The sequence below is a fragment of the Actinia tenebrosa genome, unplaced genomic scaffold (genome assembly GCF_029948245.1).
Source record: "Actinia tenebrosa isolate PJP-AT-01 unplaced genomic scaffold, QUT_ActTen_1.0 PGA_scaffold0__85_contigs__length_37466705, whole genome shotgun sequence".
In the NCBI taxonomy this organism is placed as follows: Eukaryota; Metazoa; Cnidaria; class Anthozoa; order Actiniaria; family Actiniidae; genus Actinia; species Actinia tenebrosa.
Genome location: NW_028292569.1, coordinates 11,895,390 through 11,919,591, shown reverse-complemented (window position 1 = coordinate 11,919,591; position 24,202 = coordinate 11,895,390). Strand labels below are relative to the sequence as shown.

At 38.2% G+C, this 24,202-nt stretch overlaps 1 protein-coding gene and 1 long non-coding RNA gene across 7 annotated transcripts; one reads left to right on the top strand and one right to left on the bottom strand.

Moving 5' to 3' along the window:
• Positions 1–5,350: 5,350 nt before the first annotated feature.
• LOC148913496 (uncharacterized) lies at positions 5,351–24,202 on the bottom strand. Of its 6 annotated transcripts, none has more exons than XR_016119929.1 (5): positions 24,040–24,202; positions 20,767–21,132; positions 16,041–16,088; positions 15,339–15,401; positions 6,311–6,331 (listed from the first exon to the last, which is right to left on the bottom strand). XR_016119929.1 is itself a non-coding variant. In XM_089030957.1 (5 exons), exons 2-5 carry the CDS (start codon positions 22,874–22,876, stop codon positions 14,410–14,412), a joined length of 507 nt encoding a protein of 168 aa, XP_088887083.1. In that variant the 5' UTR covers positions 22,877–22,896; positions 24,040–24,196; the 3' UTR covers positions 14,353–14,409. The 6 variants fall into 6 exon arrangements, 5 of the variants coding, with proteins under 5 accessions (XP_088887075.1, XP_088887083.1, XP_088887080.1 ...); XM_089030957.1 differs by lacking the exons at positions 6,311–6,331; positions 16,041–16,088 and adding exons at positions 14,353–14,471; positions 22,861–22,896 and having other exon boundaries at positions 24,040–24,196; XM_089030954.1 differs by lacking the exons at positions 6,311–6,331; positions 16,041–16,088 and adding exons at positions 14,353–14,471; positions 22,861–22,906 and having other exon boundaries at positions 24,040–24,195.
• Positions 7,051–7,334, top strand: LOC148913497 (uncharacterized). The gene is made up of 2 exons (XR_016119933.1): positions 7,051–7,162; positions 7,231–7,334. It is a non-coding gene; the product is annotated as an uncharacterized LOC148913497 (long non-coding RNA).

The window sequence follows — 24,202 nt, the reverse complement described above, 5'->3', positions numbered from 1 at the left end:
GCTACTTCGTGCGTGATTCCTCCAGCCTTGGTCTCTGAAGAAAAGATATTTTCCAAACAGCTTTCTTCCTCAGTCGTCCATTCTACGTAGGAAACTTTGACGTTGGCATCGTGGATATCACTAGTTTCCATTGATACAAACTTTTTCACAGCTCGACCTCCAAGATCAGCGTCTGTGACCTTGTCATGCACACAGTGATAATTTTGTTGAGTTTCTGTTTTATGTTGTGCCAGTGTAGCAAGACTTTCCTTATCTTGAGGCATGTAGATATAGACGCCAGTTGCTAAAGACTTCCTTATAGTGGTTGCTGAAATGCAACTCTTCCAATGTCATATTAGAGGCTAGAAATCGACAACTAAAGTCCATTGCATGTCATTTAATCGGCGGTGGCAAAACACTTTTTAATCACAATATATTGCGTTTTTCTTATAGTAGCGTAGCAAATACGCACAAAACGTCGCAAATACGCACTGTGCGTACTTGCTACCGTAGCAAATACGCAAACAACGTAGCTCTCTCTGTCTAAAGGATGTTACTCCTTTGTTATTTAATCTTTATTTGAATGAATTATCTATTCAATTTAATAAAACTGCAAGATCAGATCCTATAATTCTACCAAATCGTACCAAACTAACTTTTCTCTTATACGCAGATGATTTAGTTTTATTATCAAAATCAAAAGAAGGTCTACAAAATTGCATCAACACTGTTTCGGAATTTGGTACTAAGTGGCAAATGAAAGTAAATGAAAAAAAGTCGAAAATCATGATTTTTACTAAGAAAACGTGTAAAAAAAGTAATCAGCCCTCTTTTACTTTGAATGATAATAATCTTGAAGTCGTAAGCGAATTACATATTTAGGAGTGAAATTAAGTTCAACCGATAACTTTAATGCGCATTTGAATTAAACAAGAGAAAAAGAACTAAATGCTTTATTCAAGTTAACTCAGCTTGTTGTTTTTAAACAAGTGAAAACATTATTCGATTCAATGATAGCTCCCAGTTTAACGTATAGATGCGAAGTCTGTGGGGCCTATCAGGAACAAAGTTTTGAAAACTGGGATAAATGTCAAATAGAAAAAGTGCACTTACGTTATTGTAAATAATATCTTGGTGTCAATAGAAAAGCGTCAAATATTGCTAGTAGATCAGAACTCGGCAGATTTCCGCTAATAAATTTTATTGATACTTTAATTTTGAAATTTTACGATAATTTGATCACCTTACCTGATGATTCTATAATTAAACAAGCATTTTTGATTTCTAAATCTTTATTCTCTCGCGATAAAATATGTTTTCACTCCAGTCTTGATGTTTCAATTTTATAATTTAGCTGAATTAGGTACATTCAAACATAAGTTGATAACAAACAAAACACTTGAAGACCTTGTCTATAAAATAAAATGCCAAAATTTTGAAAAATGGAAGATTGATATTTGAGCATTGATATGAGCATCACACTATGGCGGTCTGTAAGTGCTAAGCTTAGTTTTGTAGTGCTTTAAAAGTAGACTTGAATTGTGAAACAGTTGATACATATTCAAAGGAATGTGGGAGGTTATTCCATAACTTAACAGATCTAGGAAAATAGGAGTTAGTAAAATAATTCTGAGAGTGTTTAAAATGAAAACGGAAGTTGACGGGATCGTATTTACGAGTAGCATAACTACTTGTTTGAGGAAGAAAAAAGCGTTCAAAATTAGCGGAAATAAGCCCAACCTTAAATTTAAACAAGAGTACTAAGTCATGTATGTCTCTGCGGAATTCTAGAGGAAGTAAGTTTAGCTGTATCAGCCTGTCTATGTACGTTACTTCTTTTACTGGATAATTAAGTATGAATTTAGTTGCGCGACGTTGAATATTCTCTAGTAGACTGTAATATTTTTTGTTATAGGGTGACCACAAACAAGAAGCATATTCCAAAATAGGTCTACCTAATGCAGTGTACAATAGTTTACGTGTTGATATGTCTTTAATGTCACTGCCACAAACACGCTTGATCAGTCCAAGAACTTTGTTGCCCTTAGTGCACAGTCTCTTGATATGTGCACGTATTGCCCACGACAACTGATGAGTGACAGTCACACCAAGATCGGAAGTTTCAGTAGCGGATACCAAGGCTTCGCCAGCAAGATGGTAGTTATGTTTAGGCCCCTGACAAGATCTTCTTTTATTCATATGTAAGACTTTACATTTGGTAGTATTAAACTTCATGCCATGATCAGTGCTCCATTGCTCCAAACAGTCCAGATCAGTCTGCAATGAGGTAGCGGAACTCATGTTGTCAATAGGGCGGTAAAGTTTACTATCATCAGCAAACAAGGCAAGACTAGAACTGAGGTGGATATAGTTTGGCATATCATTTGCATGAACTAAAATCAGTAGTGGATCCAGGATAGATCTCTGGGGCACACCAGAAGTCACAGGTAGCCAATCCGAAAATATACCATCAAGAGCAACATGCTGCTGTCTGTAGGACAGGTAGTTTTTAAAATAATGTAGAATAGACCCTGATATGCCATAATGGTGAAGTTTCAAAAACAGAAGATGGTGTGGCACTTTGTCAAAGGCCTTTGAGAGGTCGAGATGTATGACGTCAACTCCCTGGCCCCCAGCCAGCATGTCCAGGATATCATGGTACACCTCCAATAATTGTGTAACTGTAGACTTGCCTCTCAAAAAGCCATGTTGTAGGTGGTAGAAAGATGGAGCCAAGTGAGGACAGCAATGATTGAATACACAACGTACCAATACTTTAGAGGTAATGCTGAGAAGTGAGACTGGTCTGTATAGTTTACGGCCAAGGACGAGTTATCTTTTTTAAATACTGGCGAGATGTTAGCATATTACCAAGTCGTGGGAACCACGCCCATAGACAGAGACAGTTTGAAGATTCTACATATTGATGGCGCTATTTCGGGTGCTGTGCTTTTTAACAAAGATCCCGGGATATTATCCGGCCCACCACCTTTATTGGGATCAAGGCTCATTAAGGCGTCCAACACCTCGGAGGTTGTAAGTTCATTACAATCCAGTTGATCCCAATCACTGTTTAGAGGCTAGTAACTCGGAGGTGGAGTGGCTGAAGCTGGACTAAACACGGAATGGAAGAATTTGTTCAGTAAGTTCGCTTTGTCCTGACTATCTGTTAGAAATACGTGACCATCCCTTAAAAAACTAGAGGAGGGTTTGTCAGATGTACAAGATTTAACGTACGACCAAAAGCGATTTTCTGAAATTGATGTTTTTAACTTATCTGCAAAGCCTTTATTCTTCTTAGCCAGCATCGACTTGGCAGACCGCCTGAGTTCTTTATATTTGATTTCCACTGAGGGCGAATATATATATATATATATATTTTTTTTTTGCATAATTTCTTCCTTTGTAGGTCTTTTTTTCTTAACAATGAACATAATTCATTATCAATCCACGGGGGCTCATTCACATTACGAGCTTTACACATTAGAATGTGCTCATCTACAGCCATAAGAAAGAGGTCGCTCCATTTGGAAAGAGAGGCGTTAACATCATTTGTTGCATCGAAGCACATGTCCCACGGGATGATCTGAAGAGCTTGTTTTTTTTAAAAAGTGCTACCCAATCAGCACGTTTGAAGTTGTAAACAGTACGCGTTACCTTTTTTTTTTTTTTTTTTTTTTTGAATATCTCTCTCTCTCTCTCTCTCTCTCTCTTTCTCTCTCTCTCTCTTTCTTACGCGCTCTCTCTCTCTCTCTTACGCGCTCTCTCTCTCTCTCTTTTTTTTCTTTCTTTTTTTTCTTTCTTTTTTTTCTTTCTTTTTTTTCTTTTTTTTTCTTTTTTTTCCATTTTTTTTCCCTTTTTTTTTAAATTTCCGTAGTTATTGACATATTAATGTCAGATTTATTTTCCTGGGAAACTGCCTTCTTTATGTCCGCTTCGATTTTAACGAGAGGATTTTTGTTATGAATATTGCTAGGAACATTTCGTTTTGTGCCTGTAATGTAAATGGTATTTTTAGTAATCTCTTAGGGGATAAAACTAAATACCTTGATTTAATTGATGTTGTTTCAAAACATGATTTCATTTTATTGTCTGAATCATGGGCGTCATTATGTCCTCATATTGATGGTTATTCTTATTTTTCTATCTCTTCAAATAATATAAAAAAGATCCAATAAGAACAAACAATGGAAGGACCTCAGGCGGATTAATATTTTTGTTTAAAAATTGTTACAAAAATAACATTGAGTTAATCAAAACCTCTGAATATGTGATTTGGTGTAAGATTTGCAATCTTTCGTTTGGGAATGCAAATAGTATATTTGTGTGTGGTCTGTATATCCCACCTGACAATTCAAATTATTTTCAAGATGAAATATTTGAACAACTAGAAGATGATATTGCCACATTTTCAAAAAATGGTAATATTATTCTTCTAGGAGATTTTTATTGCCAGAGTTGGTACAGTAGAGGATTTTATTTGTAAAGAAGACAAAACTTTCACAACCGATTGTAATAATTTAGTTCTTGAATCAACATTTAGAAAAAACTTTGATGGCAACATATTACTTAATATTTGTAACATTTTTGATTTACGCATTCTTAAGGGAAGAACTTTAGGAGATTCTTTAGGAAAACTTACTTATCATGGTATAAATGGTGTAAGTACTGTTGATTACATTATCGTAGATCAACATCTATTTCAAAATGTTAAGTATTTCATTGTTGATAAGCCAAATTTTCTTTCCGATCATAGTCCAATTTGTGCTTGGTTTAATTTCGAAACTTCGAATCCATTCCAAGATAACAACATTACTGAAACTCTTCAAAAGTTGTCTCCTCAATATGTTTGGTCGAGTAATTCAATTGAGCCATTTCAACAAGCGATGTCTTCATTTCCTGTGAAATGTTTGATGCAAAATGACAGATTTTTCGTTGTCTAACAAAGAGTGTATTAATCAAGCGGTAGAGTGTGGGGTCGCGGTAAAACGCTGAAACGGAAAGAGCTGAAAGAGCTGAAAGAGCTGAAAGAGCTGAAAGAGCTGAAATAGCTGAAAAGTGCAGAAATTTCATAATTTCAACCTATTTCTGTACTTTCATCACTCTTATTATCATGAAAAAGCTGAAATAGCTAATCTACTATAAAACAAACCCTTTGTGGAATTCCCCAAGGGTCAATCCTAGGTCCATTATTATTCATATTGTATATTAATGATTTACCAAATAGTGTACATTTTTCAAGTACAAGAATGTACGCGGACGACACAAGCCTCACGGCTTGTAATACTTCCGTAAAATCTTTATCTGAGCAGATCAATTCTGATATTATTAGCATATCCAACTGGTTGATGGCAAATAGATTAAGCCTTAATTCAACAAAGACTGAATATATGTTTATTGGGTCTGACGACAAATTACGTCAAATAAGTTCCAAACCACATGTTTACCTTGAAGGTAAACAAATCGCACGTGTCCAAACAGCCAAAACCCTGGGGGTTGTAATCGACCAACGCCTGTCCTGGGCTGACCATGTCGATCATATATGTAAAAAAGTTTCATCAGGCCTGGCTGGCCTTAGACAGGTTCGTGATTACGTCCCCCAGGAGACGGCGATTGCAATATATAATTCGCTGATAACTCCTTGGTTTGACTACTGCGATGTGGTTTGGGATAATTTACCAAAAACATCAGCTGACAGACTCCAAAAAATGCAAAATCGCGCAGGCCGAATTATAACTAAGAGTAATTATGAAACTAGGTCGCGCGACATTTTAATGTCTCTAGGATGGGAAAATCTTCAAAACAGGCGGAAGAAACATAAAGCCACAATAATGTACAAGACTTTGAATGCTCTTGCACCTCAAAGTTTAAGAGACCGCTTTGAGTATCAATCTACAAAATATAATTTGCGGAAGGGAGAAAAGTGTTTAAAATTATCGAAACCAAACACTGAGTACCTCAAACGTGCGTTCTCCTATGAAGGTGCAAAAGCATGGAACTCTTTGCCTTCAGATATTAAGTCAGCTAGAAGTATAAGGGAATTTAAAAGAAAGCTTTCTTCTGTTGGACTCTCATAAACTTTTTTAGCTGTCTAAATTGTATTCTTATTTAACTCGACATTCTTGTAAAGCAATTTTTATATTGATAGAATTTTTTTTCGAGTATAAATAAAGTATCACTCACTCACTCACTCACTCTCTCTCTCTCTCTCTCTCTCCTCTCTCTCTCTCTCTCTCTCTCTCTCTCTCTCTCTCTCTCTCCTTTCTACCGTATAGTCGCGATTGTTAAATTATTTATGCAATACTAACAAAATTAAGGAGATGATGCAAAAGCACTATTTTAGGAAAGGTATCTGAAATAAAGAAGATTAAAATTTTATAAAGGTACAAATTAAAGACTAAGATAGAAAAAAGAAAGTTCTGTCCATTAAAATGATATAAAATGACAATATTAAGAATTAATCATTTAGAAATAGAACATCCTAAACAAGGAAACTATAGGTTTTTAAAGATGAGAATATGTAAACCGCATAGCACTTATGAAATACATGAAGATATAGAAATATAGATAAGATATAGTGCTTGGGAACGAGGTCATTCCGGGCGAAAGACCCTTGGAATTGAATTCGGAAAAATTGATTTCCGACCTCGCTGGGAATCGAACCCACGACCCTCGGAATTGTACTACCGTTGCTCTACCAGCTGAGCTAGAGGGCAGAATGAGAGCAGGCCGGTGTGAAATAGATGTTAGGTAGCGGTAATTCTATTTCACCCCGGCCTGCTCTCAGTCTGACCTCTAGCTCAGCTGGTAGAGCATCGGTAGTACAATTCCGAGGGTCGTGGGTTCGATTCCCAGCGAGGTCGGAAATTAACTTTTCCGAATTTAAATCCCAGGATCTTTCGCCCGGAATAACCTCGTTCCCAAGCACTATAACCTATCTATATGTCTATATCTTCGTAGGTTTTTTAATACGCTTGCATGTAGTACTGAAATGAATATTATAAACTAATTACGATTTGAGACGACAATAGCACGAAACATTGACGGCTAATGGGGAGTTCGCGATGTAAGATATGGTCAGCGGTAACATAGTTCGCCATGCGCAAGAACGTAACAAGAACGTAACAAGAACGTAGCAAGGACGTTAGAGGATCTAAAGTCATTATTGTAGGCCAAACTTGAGGTAAATTCCGGTTTTCTTACGTTCAGATTTGTAAGTCTTATGTTAAGAATATAACTTTCTCGTTGTAGAACCGTACAATAGCGTATAAACCATACAAAGGTCATAAACTGTACAAAGTCTTCAATGACGAGATGTAATGAGAGTCGTTACGAATTAAATGAAAACTGAGTTACGCATGTCTAAGTCTGGTCCCTACATCAAGTTCTCAAGTCGTCCAAAGTTAAGGTAAAAGGCAAATGGAAAACTAGTGATAAAGAGCTGAAAATTGTTACGTTACGACGAATGGAAATTACTGAGTTGACATGTCAACTGAAACAAACGAAGATGAGTCTGAAAACCCGATAAGCGAAGTATGTGGAAATGTTAACGCTAGCATATCAAAAATTAATGTCAATGTTTATGGTTCGCCGACTACTACTGGAATTTCAGGAAGTTATGAATTCCCTGCTATGGCAATTTCAACATGTAATGTTCCTGTTAATGGTTTGTCAAGAGCCGAAGGTCGACCGCTTAATGTTTATGTTAGTTCAGAGACCACAGGAACTCCATCTAGCGAATTTCACCCGCCGACCACAGGAATACCGCCAACCGATGTTCATTGGTGTACCACAGGAATCCCATCACACAGTTTCTACGAATCAACAGGAAATTCATGGAACAATCTTCATGGGCCGTTGAACACAGGGATTCCAATTAATGTTCATGATATTTATGGATTATCAAAGACACTTATGCTACCACCAAGACTGAGGACTACGAACATACCGTATGACGACGTGGAAGGAGTACTTTCAGAGAAACTGACAAGCTTCAAAAGATCCTATAGTAGTTAAAAAGGACACTTGACAAGAATTTATAACGAAATCGACCGAGCAATTAAACTATCAGACAAACACTTAGTTGAAGAAAAGAGGAACACAATGGAATCTACCTTCAAAGAACTGACAAGGATTTATGACAAAATGATGCAGCTAATGGATTTGCACGAAAGAGTGACCTTCACCAAAGAACACACCAACGAGATTCAACGGAGAGGTGCGTGTTTACTGAAGTGTGGACAATGGCTGACGACTGTTAATGACCAAGCTTCGAAAGCTACCGTGCCGGCCGCGACAAAAGATTTAACAACGACGACGGTAGTGCCATCACCTCACATGTTTAAACACTTCGCTTCCGTCAATTTAACCGAAGAAGGCGACAGATGGAGCCGCAAGTCTTACAGTAGAATGTCGTCAAAGTCCAATCGATCTTCAACACGCAGTCGCGCATCTACAAAGGCTAAGTTGGAGAAGGCACGTCTACGATTGCAGCGGCTGGATGAGAGGAAGGAGCTAGAGAAGAAACTAGAAGAACACCGACTTCGAACAGAAATCGAAGAGGCTGAGATAGACATGCGGGTGGTGGACGAAGTAGATAGTGATGGATCGCAAAACGAATTTCTCGACCTACCAATACAAAGTGACGGTGAGAAAATAGTCAAAATACTCGATTATCTCGAAGAATGTTCTCAGTCATCTAAAGTTCAACATACGGATGTGAGCCCTGACGTAAAACACGTAGATGTAAGGCTCGAAGTTGAGCATATGGACGTAAAGCCCGAAGTTAAGCACGTGGATGTAAGCCCCAAAGTTAAGTACGCGGATGTAAAGCGCGAGGTTGAGCACGTGAATGTAAACCCCGAAGTTAAGTACGTGGATGTGAAACCCGTAGTTAAGCACGTAGACGTAAAGACCGAAGTTAAGTTCGGGGATGTAAGCCCCGAAGTTAAGCACGAGGATGTAAACCCCGAAGTTAAGCACGTGGATGTGAACCCCGAAGGTAAGCACGTGGATGTAAAGCCTAAAGTTCAACACGCGAATGTAAAGTCTGAAGCTAAGTACGTTGACGTAAACCCTGAAATTAAGCGCGTAGATGTGAAACCTTAGGTAAAGCACGTGGAAGTGAAGCCTGAAGCTAAACACGTTAATTGATGTAAACCCCAAAGTTAAGTTAGAAGATGTAGAGCGAGAAGTTAATGAGTCGCACGTGTATAGCGAAGACGGCGATCAATCCTTTAGATCAGATGAGAGTCACAAAGGCCAAGTGTTCAGCAATGAAACTGATTATGATTTTCTTCAAGATCGAACAGACAGCGACATTCGGTCGGCACACACCACGAACACTTCTACAGTTTTTAACGTTTTGCGAAAACAACAAGAGACAATGGATGAAGTTGTCAGGACATTGAGCATGCCCAAGAGAGGATACATGTCATTCGATGGAGATCCACTGATGTTCCCATTGTTCATCAAAAACTTTGAGATAAACATCGAAGGAAGAGAGACACATGACAGTGATCGACTAAGCTACTTAATTCAATTCTGCAAGGGCAAAGCTAGAGAATCGATTGAACATTGTGTGATGATGCCACCAAGTGAAGGTTACTGTAAAGCAAAGGATATCTTAAAGAAGAACTTTGGTCGAACTCATGTTGTATCGAAAGCATTTCTAGACAAAGTCGTTAAAGGATCATGCATCAAAATAACGGAAAGTGAAAGGTTATCACAGCTCTCTCGCGATATGGAGACCTGTCTACTGGGATCGAGTGAGCTCGGACTTGAATCAAACTTGAATTCTTTGGACACTCTAGGAAAGGTCGTAAATGGTCTACCAATTACGTTGATGGCAAAGTGGGCTGAAAGGGCCAGTCAAATTTATGATCAAGGACTAACTCCCACGTTTTTACATCTAGCGAAGTTCATCGAGCAACGAGCTACCGTAGCAAACACTTACTTTGGTCAATTGATTCAAGATAACAGAGCTGACAGAGACGTGAAGATAAAAACTAGAACCTATGGTGGTCCAGCTGCTAAGGTGACTACGCTCGCTACGACGTCAAACAAGAATCACTCCGAAGAAAAGGCCTCACAAATCAAAACCTGGCGACCCCACTGTCCTCTATGCGACAAGGAACATTATCTCGATCAGTGTGAAAGTTTTCGTGAAAAGACGGGAAAGCAACGTATGGACGTGACGTCGGAACGGGAACTCTGTCGGAAGTGTCTTAAAGGGGGTCACGTGGCGAAGAACTGCAGAAAAACGAGAGCATGCAACGAAGGAGGATGTAAAGGTAACCATCACCCTTTACTTCACACAGCTCTGGTGAATGAACAACGACCACGTAGTCAACCAAGCCCTTCTAGTGATAAAATAGTACCACGTGTAGAAACAAAGAGTGAGACGGACAACAGTTCTGCAACAACCAAGTCACCAAGCACGGTTCACTCTAGGACTGCGAATGTAGCCCACAATAACTTATTAAGGACTGACTCACGTCTGGTGAGTTTGAAGGTTATCCCTGTTAAAGTAAAGGCTCCCGACGGCGATCGAGAGGTAGAAACGTATGCTTTCTTGGACGACGAATCCGATACGTCAATGTGCCTGCAAAGTCTTGCTGATGATCTTGGAATAAAAGGAGAGCCGGTGCGGTTCATTCTGTCTACTATGACGGGTGATCAAGAAAACAACGGAAGACAGATAAGTTTAGACGTCACTGGAGTGTCAACTGAAAAGGGTGTACGAATAACGAACGTCTGGACGACCAACCGACTGCCTATCACTGAAGAGAACGTTGTTGTCAAACAGGATGTCAGTGAGATGAATCACATGAAGGACATTGACTTGCCAGAGTTAATAGACAAGAAGATAACATTGCTAATCGGTAGTGACGTGCCCGAAGCGTTATGTCCTTTGGAAGTTAGAAGTGGAAAGAAGGAAGAGCCCTTTGCACTGCGAACGTTATTAGGATGGACGGTGACTGGACCATTGAGAAAGGGAAGCAGGCAAAGAGCAAGTATGAACTACATCCATGTTGATCAATCGATAGGATGTAATGAATCGGAACCAGTCTTAACGAACATACACGACGACTTTGTGCGCATGTATAATTCCGAGTTCTCTGAATGCACTGCGGAAGTTCGAGAGTGCCTCTCAGTAGAAGACCAACGTGCCAAGAAGATAATGGACAAAACGGTAGAATTCGTTAATGGACACTACCAAATAGGATTGCCGTGGAAGTACGAGCGACCACAGTTATCAGACAACAAGTCAATGGCAGAAACACGACTCATGTTACTAAAGAAACGTCTTTTAAAAGACCACAAGCTGTTAACGAAATATACGGAAACCATGGAACAGTATATATCGCGAGGTCACGCAGAGAAAGTGCAAGCAAGCGATCACAAGGAACAAAGTAACCGAACAAGTCCCCGGTGGTACCTACCTCACCATCCCGTGATGCACCAACAAAAGCCCGAAAAGGTCAGAGTTGTCTATGATTGTGCGGCATCTTACAACGGAACATCGTTAAACGAGCAGCTGCTGCAAGGTCCGGATAATACGAACTCGTTGGTTGGAGTGTTACTACGTTTCCGAAAGGAACGTGTGGCATTCTTATCAGACGTCGAGCAGATGTTTCATCAAGTTTATGTACAACCAAGTGACCGGAACGCGTTGTGTTTCTTATGGTGGCCAAATGGAGATCTTCAAGGCGAGCCTGAGGAGTATAACATGAACGTTCACTTGTTTGGGGCGACGTCGTCACCAAGCGTCTGCTCTTACGCACTCCACAAGGCAGCGGAAGATAGTAGAGAAGAATACAGTGTCCAGACGATCGAAACAATCAACAACAGCTTTTACGTGGATGACTGCCTCAAATCGGTTGCAAATGTAAATGAAGCAATTTCACTTGTCAAAGAACTTACCTCTTTACTAGCAAAACGAGGTTTTAGGCTCACCAAGTGGGTTTCCAATGAAAGAGAAGTTCTATCAGCAGTACCGTCTATGGAAAGAGCAAGGTCAGTCAGTCTCGATATGGAAAAGTTGCCTGTCGAAAGAGCTTTAGGCGTTCAATGGGACGTTGAAAGAGACATGCTAGGATTCCGTCAAGGAAAGGAAACGAGCAGCACAAGAAGAGGTATCTTGTCATTCGTCGCATCTATTTACGACCCGCTAGGTTTAGCGGCACCATTTGGTCTCCCCGCGAAGATGATGTTACAACAGCTGTGTCGCCTCAATCACGACTGGGATGCAAGCCTATCAGAAGTATGTCTTAAGAAGTGGGCAGAAATCAAGAAAACGGTCGAGAAACTGATGGAAGTACAAATTCCACGCTGTTACAAGTCACCAACCTTGAAAGAGATACGAAGTACAGAACTACATCACTTTGCCGACGCTTCTGCAGAAGGTTATGGCACAGCGTCGTATATCCGCTTGGTCGACATCGAAGACAATGTTCATTGTACCCTGATCATGGGAAAGTCAAGAGTGGCTCCCTTAAAAACAATAACTATACCAAGACTAGAATTGTCAGCGGCGACCCTGGCAGTAAAGGTCAACAAGCAGATACGCCAAGAGCTACAAATGCCAATACACCGTGTTGTATTTTGGACAGACTCTGTTATCGTTATCGGATATATTCGAAATGTATCCAAGCGTTTTCATACATTTGTAGCTAACAGGCTACAAATAATCCACGATGCATCTTCTCCAGAACAATGGCGTCATGTACCGACGGAAAGTAACCCTGCTGATCTCTCTTCAAGAGGCATTAAAGTCAACGACGAAAGGGAGATGTGCAAATGGTTCAATGGTCCAGAGTTTTTACAAAGGGAAGAAGATTACTGGCCGTCATCACCAGACAACGAGCAAGAGATAGGAGACGAGGATGCTGAAGTAAAGGGAAGCAAAGCACAAATGTACGCTCAAGTCAAAGCGAATGTTGATGTCAAGAATGTTACCACTTCCTTAGATGAGCTTTTGCATCGTTGGTCAAGTTGGTACCGACTATGTAAAATGGTTGCATGGCTCCTACGCTACAAGCGATATCTGATGTGGCACTTCAACAAGACAAAACATCCTGCAGTATATTCAGAACCATTAACGGTGAATGAAATGTCGGAAGCAGAAGTTGAGGTGATCAAGCTAGTGCAGAAAGAGGCCTTTCCATCAGCACCAACCAAGATGCGTACTAAACATGGAGCAAAGATCGTACATGATCGTCTTCAAAACCTGAGCCCGATTACAGAGAATGGAGTCTTACGAGTAGGTGGTCGTTTGACAAACGCTCCACTAGACGAAACCCACAAGCACCAAGCTATATTACCCTCCAGTCATCATGTGACGAGTATGATTATCAAACATTACCACAAGCATAATGGCCATACTGGTCGTAACAAACGTTGGCGGCGATACGGAAGAAGTTTTGGATAATAAAGGGACCATCTACTGTCCGGCGAGTTTTGAACTCATGTGTACCGTGCCGTCGTCAAAGTCAGCAAACTCCAACACAGATAATGGCACCGTTGCCGAAAGCTCGAGTGACCCCTGGTAGACCGCCATTTACATCAACCGGTGTAGATTACTTCGGTCCATTACACGTCAAATACAGACGCGGGACTGCTAAGCGGTATGGATGTATCTTTACCTGTTTGAGTGTACGCGCTGTGCACATAGAAGTTTCCTCCGATCTGACGTCGGACTCATTCATCCAAGCAGTATGCAGATTTGTTAGTAGACGAGGCGCACCTATTGAACTGTACAGTGACAACGGGAGCAACTTCCGAGGAGCCGAGTCGGAGATCAAAGAAGCCCTGAAACAATGGAACCAAGAGAAGATACGCGAAAGATTGAGAGAGAAAGAAATCCAATGGTATTTCAACGCACCATCCGCTAGTCATACTGGAGGCGTTTGGGAACGGATGATCCGTTCAACCAGAAGAATTCTTAGAGCCATAGTCGGAAATCAACTACTTGATGACGAAACGCTGTCGACGACACTGTGTGAAGTCGAGAAGATCATAAACGATCGCCCGCTAACAGCCGTCTCAAATGACCCTAAGGACATGGAGGTATTGACGCCAAACAGCCTTTTGCTTCTCAGACCGAACTCATGTGCTACGCCATGCCCGAACGACGATAACATCGCGGCAAGGGAAAGATGGAAGCTGGCCCAAAGTTTAGCAGATTCGTTTTGGAAGCGCTGGGTAGCCGAATACCTTCCAACGCTGCAGGAAAGGCAGAAATGGCTCAAGAAACAAAAGAACGTGTTGAAAGGTGATCTGGTAATGATCAAAGACGACAGCCTTCAATGAGGAAAATGGCCCCTAGGACGCATTATGGAGACATCTCCTGATAACCTAGGAGTAGTACGAAGAGTTTTGGTGCGTACCGCCAAAGGAAGCTACGAAAGAGATATCAGGAAGCTGAGCCTATTGGAACGACAGGAGGATTCTGATGATACCCCATGAAATAACAAGCGTGAATGCACGTACTAGGAACAAAGAAAAAATTAAGATAGTTAAGTTACTGTTATATAAGTATCATAAGTACCGTTTTTTTTTGGTAAGGTAAAAAGGGTCAATGCCCTTTTTGGGGCGGTGTAAGATATGGTCAGCGGTAACATAGTTCGCCATGCGCAAGAACGTAACAAGAACGTAACAAGAACGTAGCAAGGACGTTAGAGGATCTAAAGTCATTATATTGTAGGCCAAACTTGAGGTAAATTCCGGTTTTCTTACGTTCAGATTTGTAAGTCTTATGTTAAGAATATAACTTTCTCGTTGTAGAACCGTACAATAGCGTATAAACCATACAAAGGTCATAAACTGTACAAAGTCTTCAATGACGAGATGTAATGAGAGTCGTTACGAATTAAATGAAAACTGAGTTACGCGTGTCTAAGTCTGGTCCCTACACGCGACTCCGCCCAATACCGAATACATTTTCTTCCAGTGCCGTCAATGTTTCGTGCTATTGTCGTTTCAAAATCGTAATTAGTTTTGTATCGCGATTCTAAAGAATTTAACATACGAACAAGAAAAAAAAAAAGAAAACTGATGACCGATTTTCTTTGATCACAAGCGAAATTCGCCTTATGAGCGCGCGCTATGGCGCAAGCAACAAGCGTAAAAATTTTCACGCGCGGCCTTCAAGCTTAAGCTCAAGCTCAAGCTTTCCTTTTCGTCGCGCGTTAGCCAGTCAGAAACCTTAATTTTGAAACGACAATAGCATAAAATATTGTCGTCTTTAAAAAATAAGAGACTATTGAGAGTGAATCGCGATGCTATAATATATGCATATTATAACTGTTTATCGGTATTCTAGAATTTTATATGTGCTGAAGCTATCAAAGACTTACGTGTAATGTTTGGAGCAGCACCTGTAGTTTCTGGGGTTGGAGAAGGCCCTTCTGTTGGTTTTTCTGTCGAGGAAAAACGTAATAATTAAAACAATATCGCGCGCGATCCTTGTAGTTTTACCGGTTGTCTGGGCTTAACTCTAGATAGTGGACTATTTTTTTATTTTTTATTTTTTTTCGTTTCTTTATATCTGCAAGTTTTGATTCATATTTTCGACATATTTGTACTTGAATATATACGAGATATGTAGTAACGGGAAAAATGGCTGCTCTTCACGAGAGTTGTCAGCGGTATACGCATGAGCACTGCAGGTATGTGCAGCATAATTTTATTTTTTAGTTTCAGTTATTCTGTTTGTCTCATTTGTTGTTGTAGTGGTAGTGGTATAAACAAATAGTGATTGGTTGCTTTGTTGACTTAAAGGTTGGTTTATAATTGGTTGGTTGGTTGATTAGGTGGAACAGAGAGAATATGTAAGTAAATAATTCTATAACTTTAATAACTTAAGGAAAAATGGAAGAATGATGAATAACAAACATACCAAGTGCTTAAAGCTTGTGCTATATTTAGGATCGACTTACGATTGTCTTTAATCATTAAAGATTTGCGAGATCTGCTTGATTTGTATGAATTAATTCCTCAATAATAAGTCGATTCAGTGTGTGTTTAAAGCTGTCTAGGTTCGTCTATAAATAGCTAACCTGATTTCCTATTAACATTTCGTGGTTAGATAAGGTCGCTACTTGGGGCTAGGTTTTAATTAAAAAAGACAGTGTTGGATTAGTTGGTGGCTAAGAATATGGTAAATGATTATTGATATTCAAATAACCATCTGATATCGTCGGCCCATAACCATCAGTAGGATAATAAACTATCTATCAATTATTTTTCTTATGAGCGGCTGTCCGTAAAAATCAGACATAAGGTGGCAACAGTCAAAAAATCGATTTTGCTCATACTTTGAAGTTAGATACCCTATCATATAAAATTAACCCCTGTGTACTTAGGTTTGCAAAATTCTTTTTAGTTCGGGAGAAATTTCACTTTTTATGCAGATAGGCAAATATGCTAATTTGACGACTCTGAAATTGAGATAAATCACCGATCTCGTGTAGGAAATACAATCAATACTTGACCTTTCTAACCTAATGAACTTCAAATATGGTATCTCTATATGCCTCACAATGATTTTCAGACATGTAGCTGTAACGAAGAATTTCTGGAAGAATTATTTGCAAGACACAATTTTCTTGAGCTTAAAAGTACCCTCAAAACAAGTGAGAATTTTACCATGGCCGATACAACTGAAAAGCGAGATTTTCCCTGTATGTGATGTCACGATGATATTGTTCAAGATTGTAAAAAAAAAATTCTTAGGTAAATGTTGTTTTTAAGCTTCTACGATCGATCAAATATGCCTAAATACGTTGTTTCAGAAAGCATCGTTTTTGCATAAATTAGCAAGTGAATGACTGCCAAAATTAAAATAATATTTTCAAATCCTTTATAAGCCGTTTGAGACATCAATACTTAGCAATGTTGAGGGATTTTTCTTAAGAAAGAACAGCATTTACTCCCTACCGCTTCATAAATCATGAATTCTAGGTGTAGTGATGGTCATCAACCCAAAACAGCGAAAGCGTTGCGTGACCACCGGATTGGCACATGTTTTAGACCCTCGTATTGTGTGTCACCCCTGAGGTAACATTTGTCTAGTTTCAAAGGCCGATCCAGGATATTTTTGAGGGGGGTCCAAAAAGTACATTCGATCAGTAACGTTATTTTTGAGGTCATACATACCGCTATATTTGTCGTAACCTTTCAGAACGCAAACATAACAACTTGATTTGGCTTTCAATTTATAAACTTACATAAGAGTCATGACTTTCAATAGAAAATTATCTGTAATATATCGTATGTTAAAAAGGGGAAATAACGAGTTGTAAAGGGGGATCCGCAGTCATGGACCCCTCCGTTGGATCCGCCCTTGAGTTACGCGAGTGATTTCGGTATCGGTTAGTTATCACATTAATCCCGCTCAATATATACTCGCGTCATATATATTGTATTAATTTAGGAAACAAAAACTAATAATGTCGGTATAAATAATTTTTTCTTATAAAACGGCTTTAGTTGAAATGGTTGTTTTTGAAAAGATGTGTGCGGACGAGTGACGTTAACGTAGGATTCTTTTCTTTTCTTATCCTTTTTGCTGGTGTCCACGTGTTGCTCACATCTCTCGTAACAGGGGTTTCGAGAATTTTTTCATCGTGTTCTGCACAGCAAGCTCACACAGATTATAAACATCCAAGAATATGGGGTGCTGTATTAATAGGACATTCTGTACTTCCTTGTTCATTTTGTCCAGAGCCTTTTCTGGAAGCTTGTCGTCTTCTTGTGCATCTCTTTCGGCGGGGACGACCTTTTTCTTTGGCAATCGTGAAAAAAACCTTATACCACTTGTTTAGATGTGAGGAACCCATCAGGACTAAAAAAACTGACACCATCAGAATTCTTGGCCTTCCTCAAGGACTTTGAGGAAGGCCAAAAATGCTTTCAGTTCGACCCCATTGAGCTGCGCCACTCCTGTACTTGCGGTAATGATAAACGATGACAGTTTTTTTTTTTTTTGATGTCATTACAGGATCAACTTTATGTCCGGTCTGCTCACCAATGTTAAACTGGGCCATAAGATAGTCTTTCTGTATTTCTTTAAGACGCTTTCGACCTTCGTTTGATTTCATTCCCCAACCTATTTTGTGATCGAACCGAGCTAGTACTTAGAGGGTCCTGAAGGGGCAAATTGAGTGCTGGTATTATCCTTCTTTGGTGCTGGGAAAATAGAATATCATGCACTGGGATTCATAAACAAAAAACCATCAAAAATGGAAGTAGGATTAAGATTTGAGCAAAACATACTCGGGCTAAGAATAAAGGGATTTGAACTGGGATTAGGGTAAATACCCTCCATTTTTCATAGGAATACGCAGAGTTAATAGAGGGGAGTCCCCTTTGTTAACTCTGGAATACATCATCAGAGCCTTGCATAGATTTGAAGGGCCAGGAGCTGCTAACACGAACGTTAAACTTTTAGATACTAAAACATAAGGAGGAAGACGCACAAATGTAGTTAATAACGGGAAATAAAAGTAGTATTTTCGGTATTTATTCGGATACTTTAAAAAAAAAAAACTCACATGCACACAGTATTTATTATCCCGCCGCCGGTGGTCACGCAACGCTTTCGCTGTTTTGGGTTGATGACCATCACTACACCTAGAATTCATGATTTATGAAGCGGTAGGGAGTAAATGCTGTTCTTTCTTAAGAAAAATCCCTCAACATTGCTAAGTATTGATGTCTCAAACGGCTTATAAAGGATTTGAAAATATTATTTTGATTTTGGCAGTCATTCACTTGCTAATTTATGCAAAAACGATGCTTTCTGAAACAACGTATTTAGGCATATTTGATCGATCGTAGAAGCTTAAAAACAACATTTACCTAAGAATTTTTTTTTTACAATCTTGAACAATATCATCGTGACATCACATACAGGGAAAATCTCGCTTTTCAGTTGTATCGGCCATGGTAAAATTCTCACTTGTTTTGAGGGTACTTTTAAGCTCAAGAAAATTGTGTCTTGCAAATAATTCTTCCAGAAATTCTTCGTTACAGCTACATGTCTGAAAATCATTGTGAGGCATATAGAGATACCATATTTGAAGTTCATTAGGTTAGAAAGGTCAAGTATTGATTGTATTTCCTACACGAGATCGGTGATTTATCTCAATTTCAGAGTCGTCAAATTAGCATATTTGCCTATCTGCATAAAAAGTGAAATTTCTCCCGAACTAAAAAGAATTTTGCAAAACTAAGTACACAGGGGTTAATTTTATATGATAGGGTATCTAACTTCAAAGTATGAGCAAAATCGATTTTTTGACTGTTGCCACCTTATGTCTGATTTTTACGGACAGCCGCTCTTAAGAACAAAGCTATGAATATGTCTAACAATATAACCAACATATCGTATTATTGTCGAAATACTACAAAGACTATATTTGGCTTCATAACATTGAACCCAGACGTTGATGTTTGTTGTGAAGTCAGTGATCATCCAGGTGAGTGTAGTCTTAAGGAAGACTTGAACTTGAGAAAGTCTTTGAAATGACTAGGTCCAGCTCAGGTTGTCCAAAGGTCAGTCACCACTAACAATATTCTTTCTCGCCAAAAGAGTATTAAGCACACTACCAAGCAGTTTATTGATCAAAAACTGGTGAAACAAGTAAAGTGCATCAGATATCTAGGTGTATTTATAGACTCTCATCTTTCTTGGAAAAATCATATTCAACATTTTGTCATGAAAATAAAGCGTACTATCGGTATACTATGCAAAATTCGCCATTATACACCTATATAACCATACTCAAACAACTATATTATACTTTAATTTATCCCCACTTGACTTATACTGTTATAACATGGGGAAACACCTACCCATCTAGTCTTACACCTCTTATTACACTTCAAAAGAAAGTCTTAAGAACAATGACCTTTTCTGACTTCAGAGCTCCTTCAAGTCCACTTATTCAATCTCTGGGAATACTTAAACTCAATGATATAATTTATTTGAATAATTGTATATTTATGTATGATTTTCACTCAAACACTCTGCCATCAGTTTTTCATGACTTCTTCATACCCATAAGTAAAATACATACCTACAGAACGCGATTAGCTTCAAAAGACTCTTTCTATATTTCCAAAATAAGAACTAATTATGGCAAATTTAATAACCGTTACGTCGGTGCCATTACTTGGAACAAGATTAAAGATGAATTAAAAAGAACTAAACGTTCAAGTTTAAAAAAAAGTAATAATAAATCAAATTTTAAAAACTTACTAGTACTTACTCTGATGCACTTTACTTTTCGCCCATGGTTTCTTCCTTCTTTTCCTTTATGGTTTTCTCTTAGTTCTTTATTTATTTATTTTTTTTTTTACTCCAATCTAATTACATTTGTTTTTGGATTTTCCTATTTCTATACTTATTCTTGTAACAATTATCAAACAGTACCAAATGACCAATTTGCTACCTAACTTGATTAGCACTGCTATTTTTTGGTAGCAAGTGGTTCCTCAATTTTTTATTGTAATCATCAAAATATTTAACAATTAATTTGCAAATCAGAGGGCACAAATAAAGTTCTATTCTATTCTATTCTACTCCATTCCATTCCATTCTATTCTATACAACACTCAACCTGACGATAACACTTCACAATAAATGTGCATAATATATATATCGTATTATTTTCCTAAAAGAGAATACGGTCTATGTGGATTAGGGAATTAGAAGTTAGGAATCAAAAGTTTATATGAAATAAATAAGTTATGTTACTCCCAAAAGAGTGTATGGCTTACCTTTTCCTTTCTCTGCAACCATTAGGTGCACATAATATGGTAGAACTATAGATACATCGTCACTGATGCTTGCAATGTATTCTTTAGTATCATTGACAATAAGGTTCTTCAACACGAACCAAGCACGACCTATTGTCAAGTTTCCAATAAATTCTACTCTCTTTTTCAATGCCGCATCAATATCTTCGTTAAGGTGCACTTTTCCATTATATCCATTAACACTGATAAAATGAGGATCGGGGATGGTGCCCTTTCTTATTCCCCATCTGGCAGAAAGGATTTCTTTTTGATCCGTCGTATTCCACATAAACAAGGCATCTTCTCCAATGGAACATCTGATATATGTTGGACCCTTTATGGAGTATACTTTGCCAAACAAGAAGAAAATTATAAGGTATTGATATATGTTTTCTATTATATGGTAACATTGAGTTGCTGTCTGCAATGATGACTCTATTACATGAAGTATATCCGTAGATGACAAAACATGAGGAAGATAGCAAATTCATTCACGTAGTATAGAACTTGTAAGGGCAGGTACAAAACTACCATCTTTGTATTCAAAGCACAGCTACATAGCTTGTAGCCGAACTATTAAACTAACTATTTTCAGTTTTAGATGTTTTAAGAACACGACAGAAGCCAGGGAAACCAATATAATCTATTCTCGCATTTTAATATCCCCAAAAGCAAAAATATTTTCAGAAAAGGAAAAGGATTCCTTGAAAAAGAAGAGATCGAGAACGGAAAATCAAAATTACAAAATCAATTGCATTTGTTTGTTTTTTTAAAATTTGAATGTGAAAGTAAGCATTTTCTGTTTCTCATATCATCTTGATTAAAAAACGCAAATTTGAAAACCATCTGAGAAGATGTATACAGTAATGATAAAAAGGTAAATTATACACCGTGAAAAGATGAAAAAACTTACTGACGTTTCGGACGCTAGTCCTTCGTCGGAGTAAAAAGGAAAAGATGCATACATGTGCTTCGAACAAAAACGTAGGCTTAGGACCTTTCTAATGTTTAAATAGAAAGAGCGGATACAATGTCATATAATTACATACAACTGCTGCTGAACTCGACTGACTCTGTGTCGTATTGCAATTTATATATTAAGTCAATCGATTTAAAAAGAACATGTAAACCCGTTTTACGAAACGACATTGACTGATTTTGAAATCATTTTATATACGCGTGCTTCAAAGAGGACGTATTAAGCAAAGCTTGGAAGAAAGCCACTAGTAAGAAGGCCCTTTATGTAAGAAGGCCCTTTATCCTTAAGCATTTTTATATATGTCTATCCATTTTGACAATTTGTGTAAAGAAAATAAAACTAAACGTATGTTCTTGCTACGGGAGTTTTAACCGATGAACGGCATTGATGCCATCCAAAAATGCATTAAAGATTACGGGCAATTTTCTTGCCAGAATGTCTAATTACTGATTAAATGGTGTCATACAAGAGATTAAAGAGGACTGAATTTGCTTTTTGGATTGAAAAGGCGCGGTTTTTCAGGCACGGTTAAGTTCCTTGGCACTCAACCGTTTATAAATGTATCAATCAGTTACCCAATACTGTCGTCAGAGCATTCGTTTTGCAGATCATTGGGACAACAAATATCGAAAATCAAAGACAATATTTACCTTGCTGAACGATTTCGAAGAAAGTTAAAAGCAACGAGATGAAAAGATGCTGAGATATCAAAGACGCCATCGCGTTCAATGGCTTTTCGCTTAAACGATATGAATAATTTGTGGGAAGGGTCTGGAACGAGGGTTTAGGAAGATGATAAAGTCCTTTTTTTCAACTTTCGAAACTAAATTTATAACATACATGGCGATACATGATGGGATACATGAATTATGATATATGACCGAGAAAATGTGGTCATCATAGTTATAATAATAATGATGTGCAATTCTTCCTCTATTTTTTCCTTCAAAAGCTAGTTATACCCCACCCTCTCTCGAGCTGCATTCCCCCCCCCCCCCCCCCCCCCACCTTTAAATTATATACTTTTGTTATGAATGGTCCTTGAAGTACTGGGCTTCAGTTTAATTAAAGAAAGAGAAGTTCTTTAAAATACTCACAAATAGCATCGATCATAACTTTCTACCACTGAAATTCTGTGATTCCCTTGCAATAAATAAAAAGAAAACACTCAAAAAAACATCCATTTATATATTCTGCTGTTTTCAACCTTATAATTCACAGAAATAGCTTCACGCATTGATAACTCTTTCCTTTGTACAGTATAGTGACATGTTATCAGTTAAAATGGCAATTGGAGCTTCTTTGAGGCGAGAGAACTGCAAATGCAGGGTAGTTGTATGGCGGTTTCGCTACTCACATACATACAACATAAATATTTATTCGTTGTTGAAATTTCAAGTCTTATAAATTCGGATTCTAATCTTAGTCAAAGTTGTTATTCGAGACTTTCATACAAGTTTCTTAGTCTATAAATAAAAAAACAATTAACGTCTTTGTTTAAGGTTTGTAGAAAGAATCAACAAAGGAATAGACACGTTTTTGACCCAGTAACTGAACCTGAAACACGTGGTCTCTCTGTTGTAAACTGAAAGAGGAACTTTGCTTTTTGACAGGTTTGTTTTTTATCATAAAACCCCCTAGATATATGTCCAAGTTTAATCAATTACATATCAGTATTTCTTTGGAACAGAAAGGAAACGTGGTGAGGCTAGGGTTTAGACATCAATCATGGTAGAAATTAAACAATTGAAAAGCAGAAATTTGATCGATTTTTGCAAGTAGTTACTTATGTTTGAAGCAGATCACAGACCTACAGCTTAATTTTTGTTTTTACGTTATTCATGGGATGAAGGAGAATATTTGGTTTGTGACGGGGAAAATGCTTGTTAGTAGACCACACAAATCACTAGTTACTTACTTTGATCTTTCCATCCATATTTTATTGAATGTTAGAAAACTCATTAATAATTCATGAAGAAAACACAATAGAAATCATGACCATGAAGGTGATTTTAAATCGGATAAAGATTCGTCATCATTTGCATAAACTTTAACTTGGATTTTCTCTATCAAACTTGGTTCATTTCGTAAAAAAATCGGTACACAATGAGAACAAACATCATAAGTTTTCTAAGCCGTTTAATAATCTCGCAGATCGTGTTTTATCGGGTCTAAAACCACTCGGCTGCGCCTCGTGTTTTATACCCGATAAAACACTCCTGCTCGTTTATTAAACATTACTTAGATGAATAAACATGAATTCAATAGTCCTTTACCTCCTTTAGATAGTCCTTCGATAAAACTCGCCGGCATCTTTGTTATTGCTGATCCTTTAATATCTTTTTTAGGAAAGACCGCAGATACGTCATTAACACAGAGAGTCCATATTCTGTTGTATTCTGCTTTACTAAATATTAAGAGGGTAAGCCCAAAGTACAA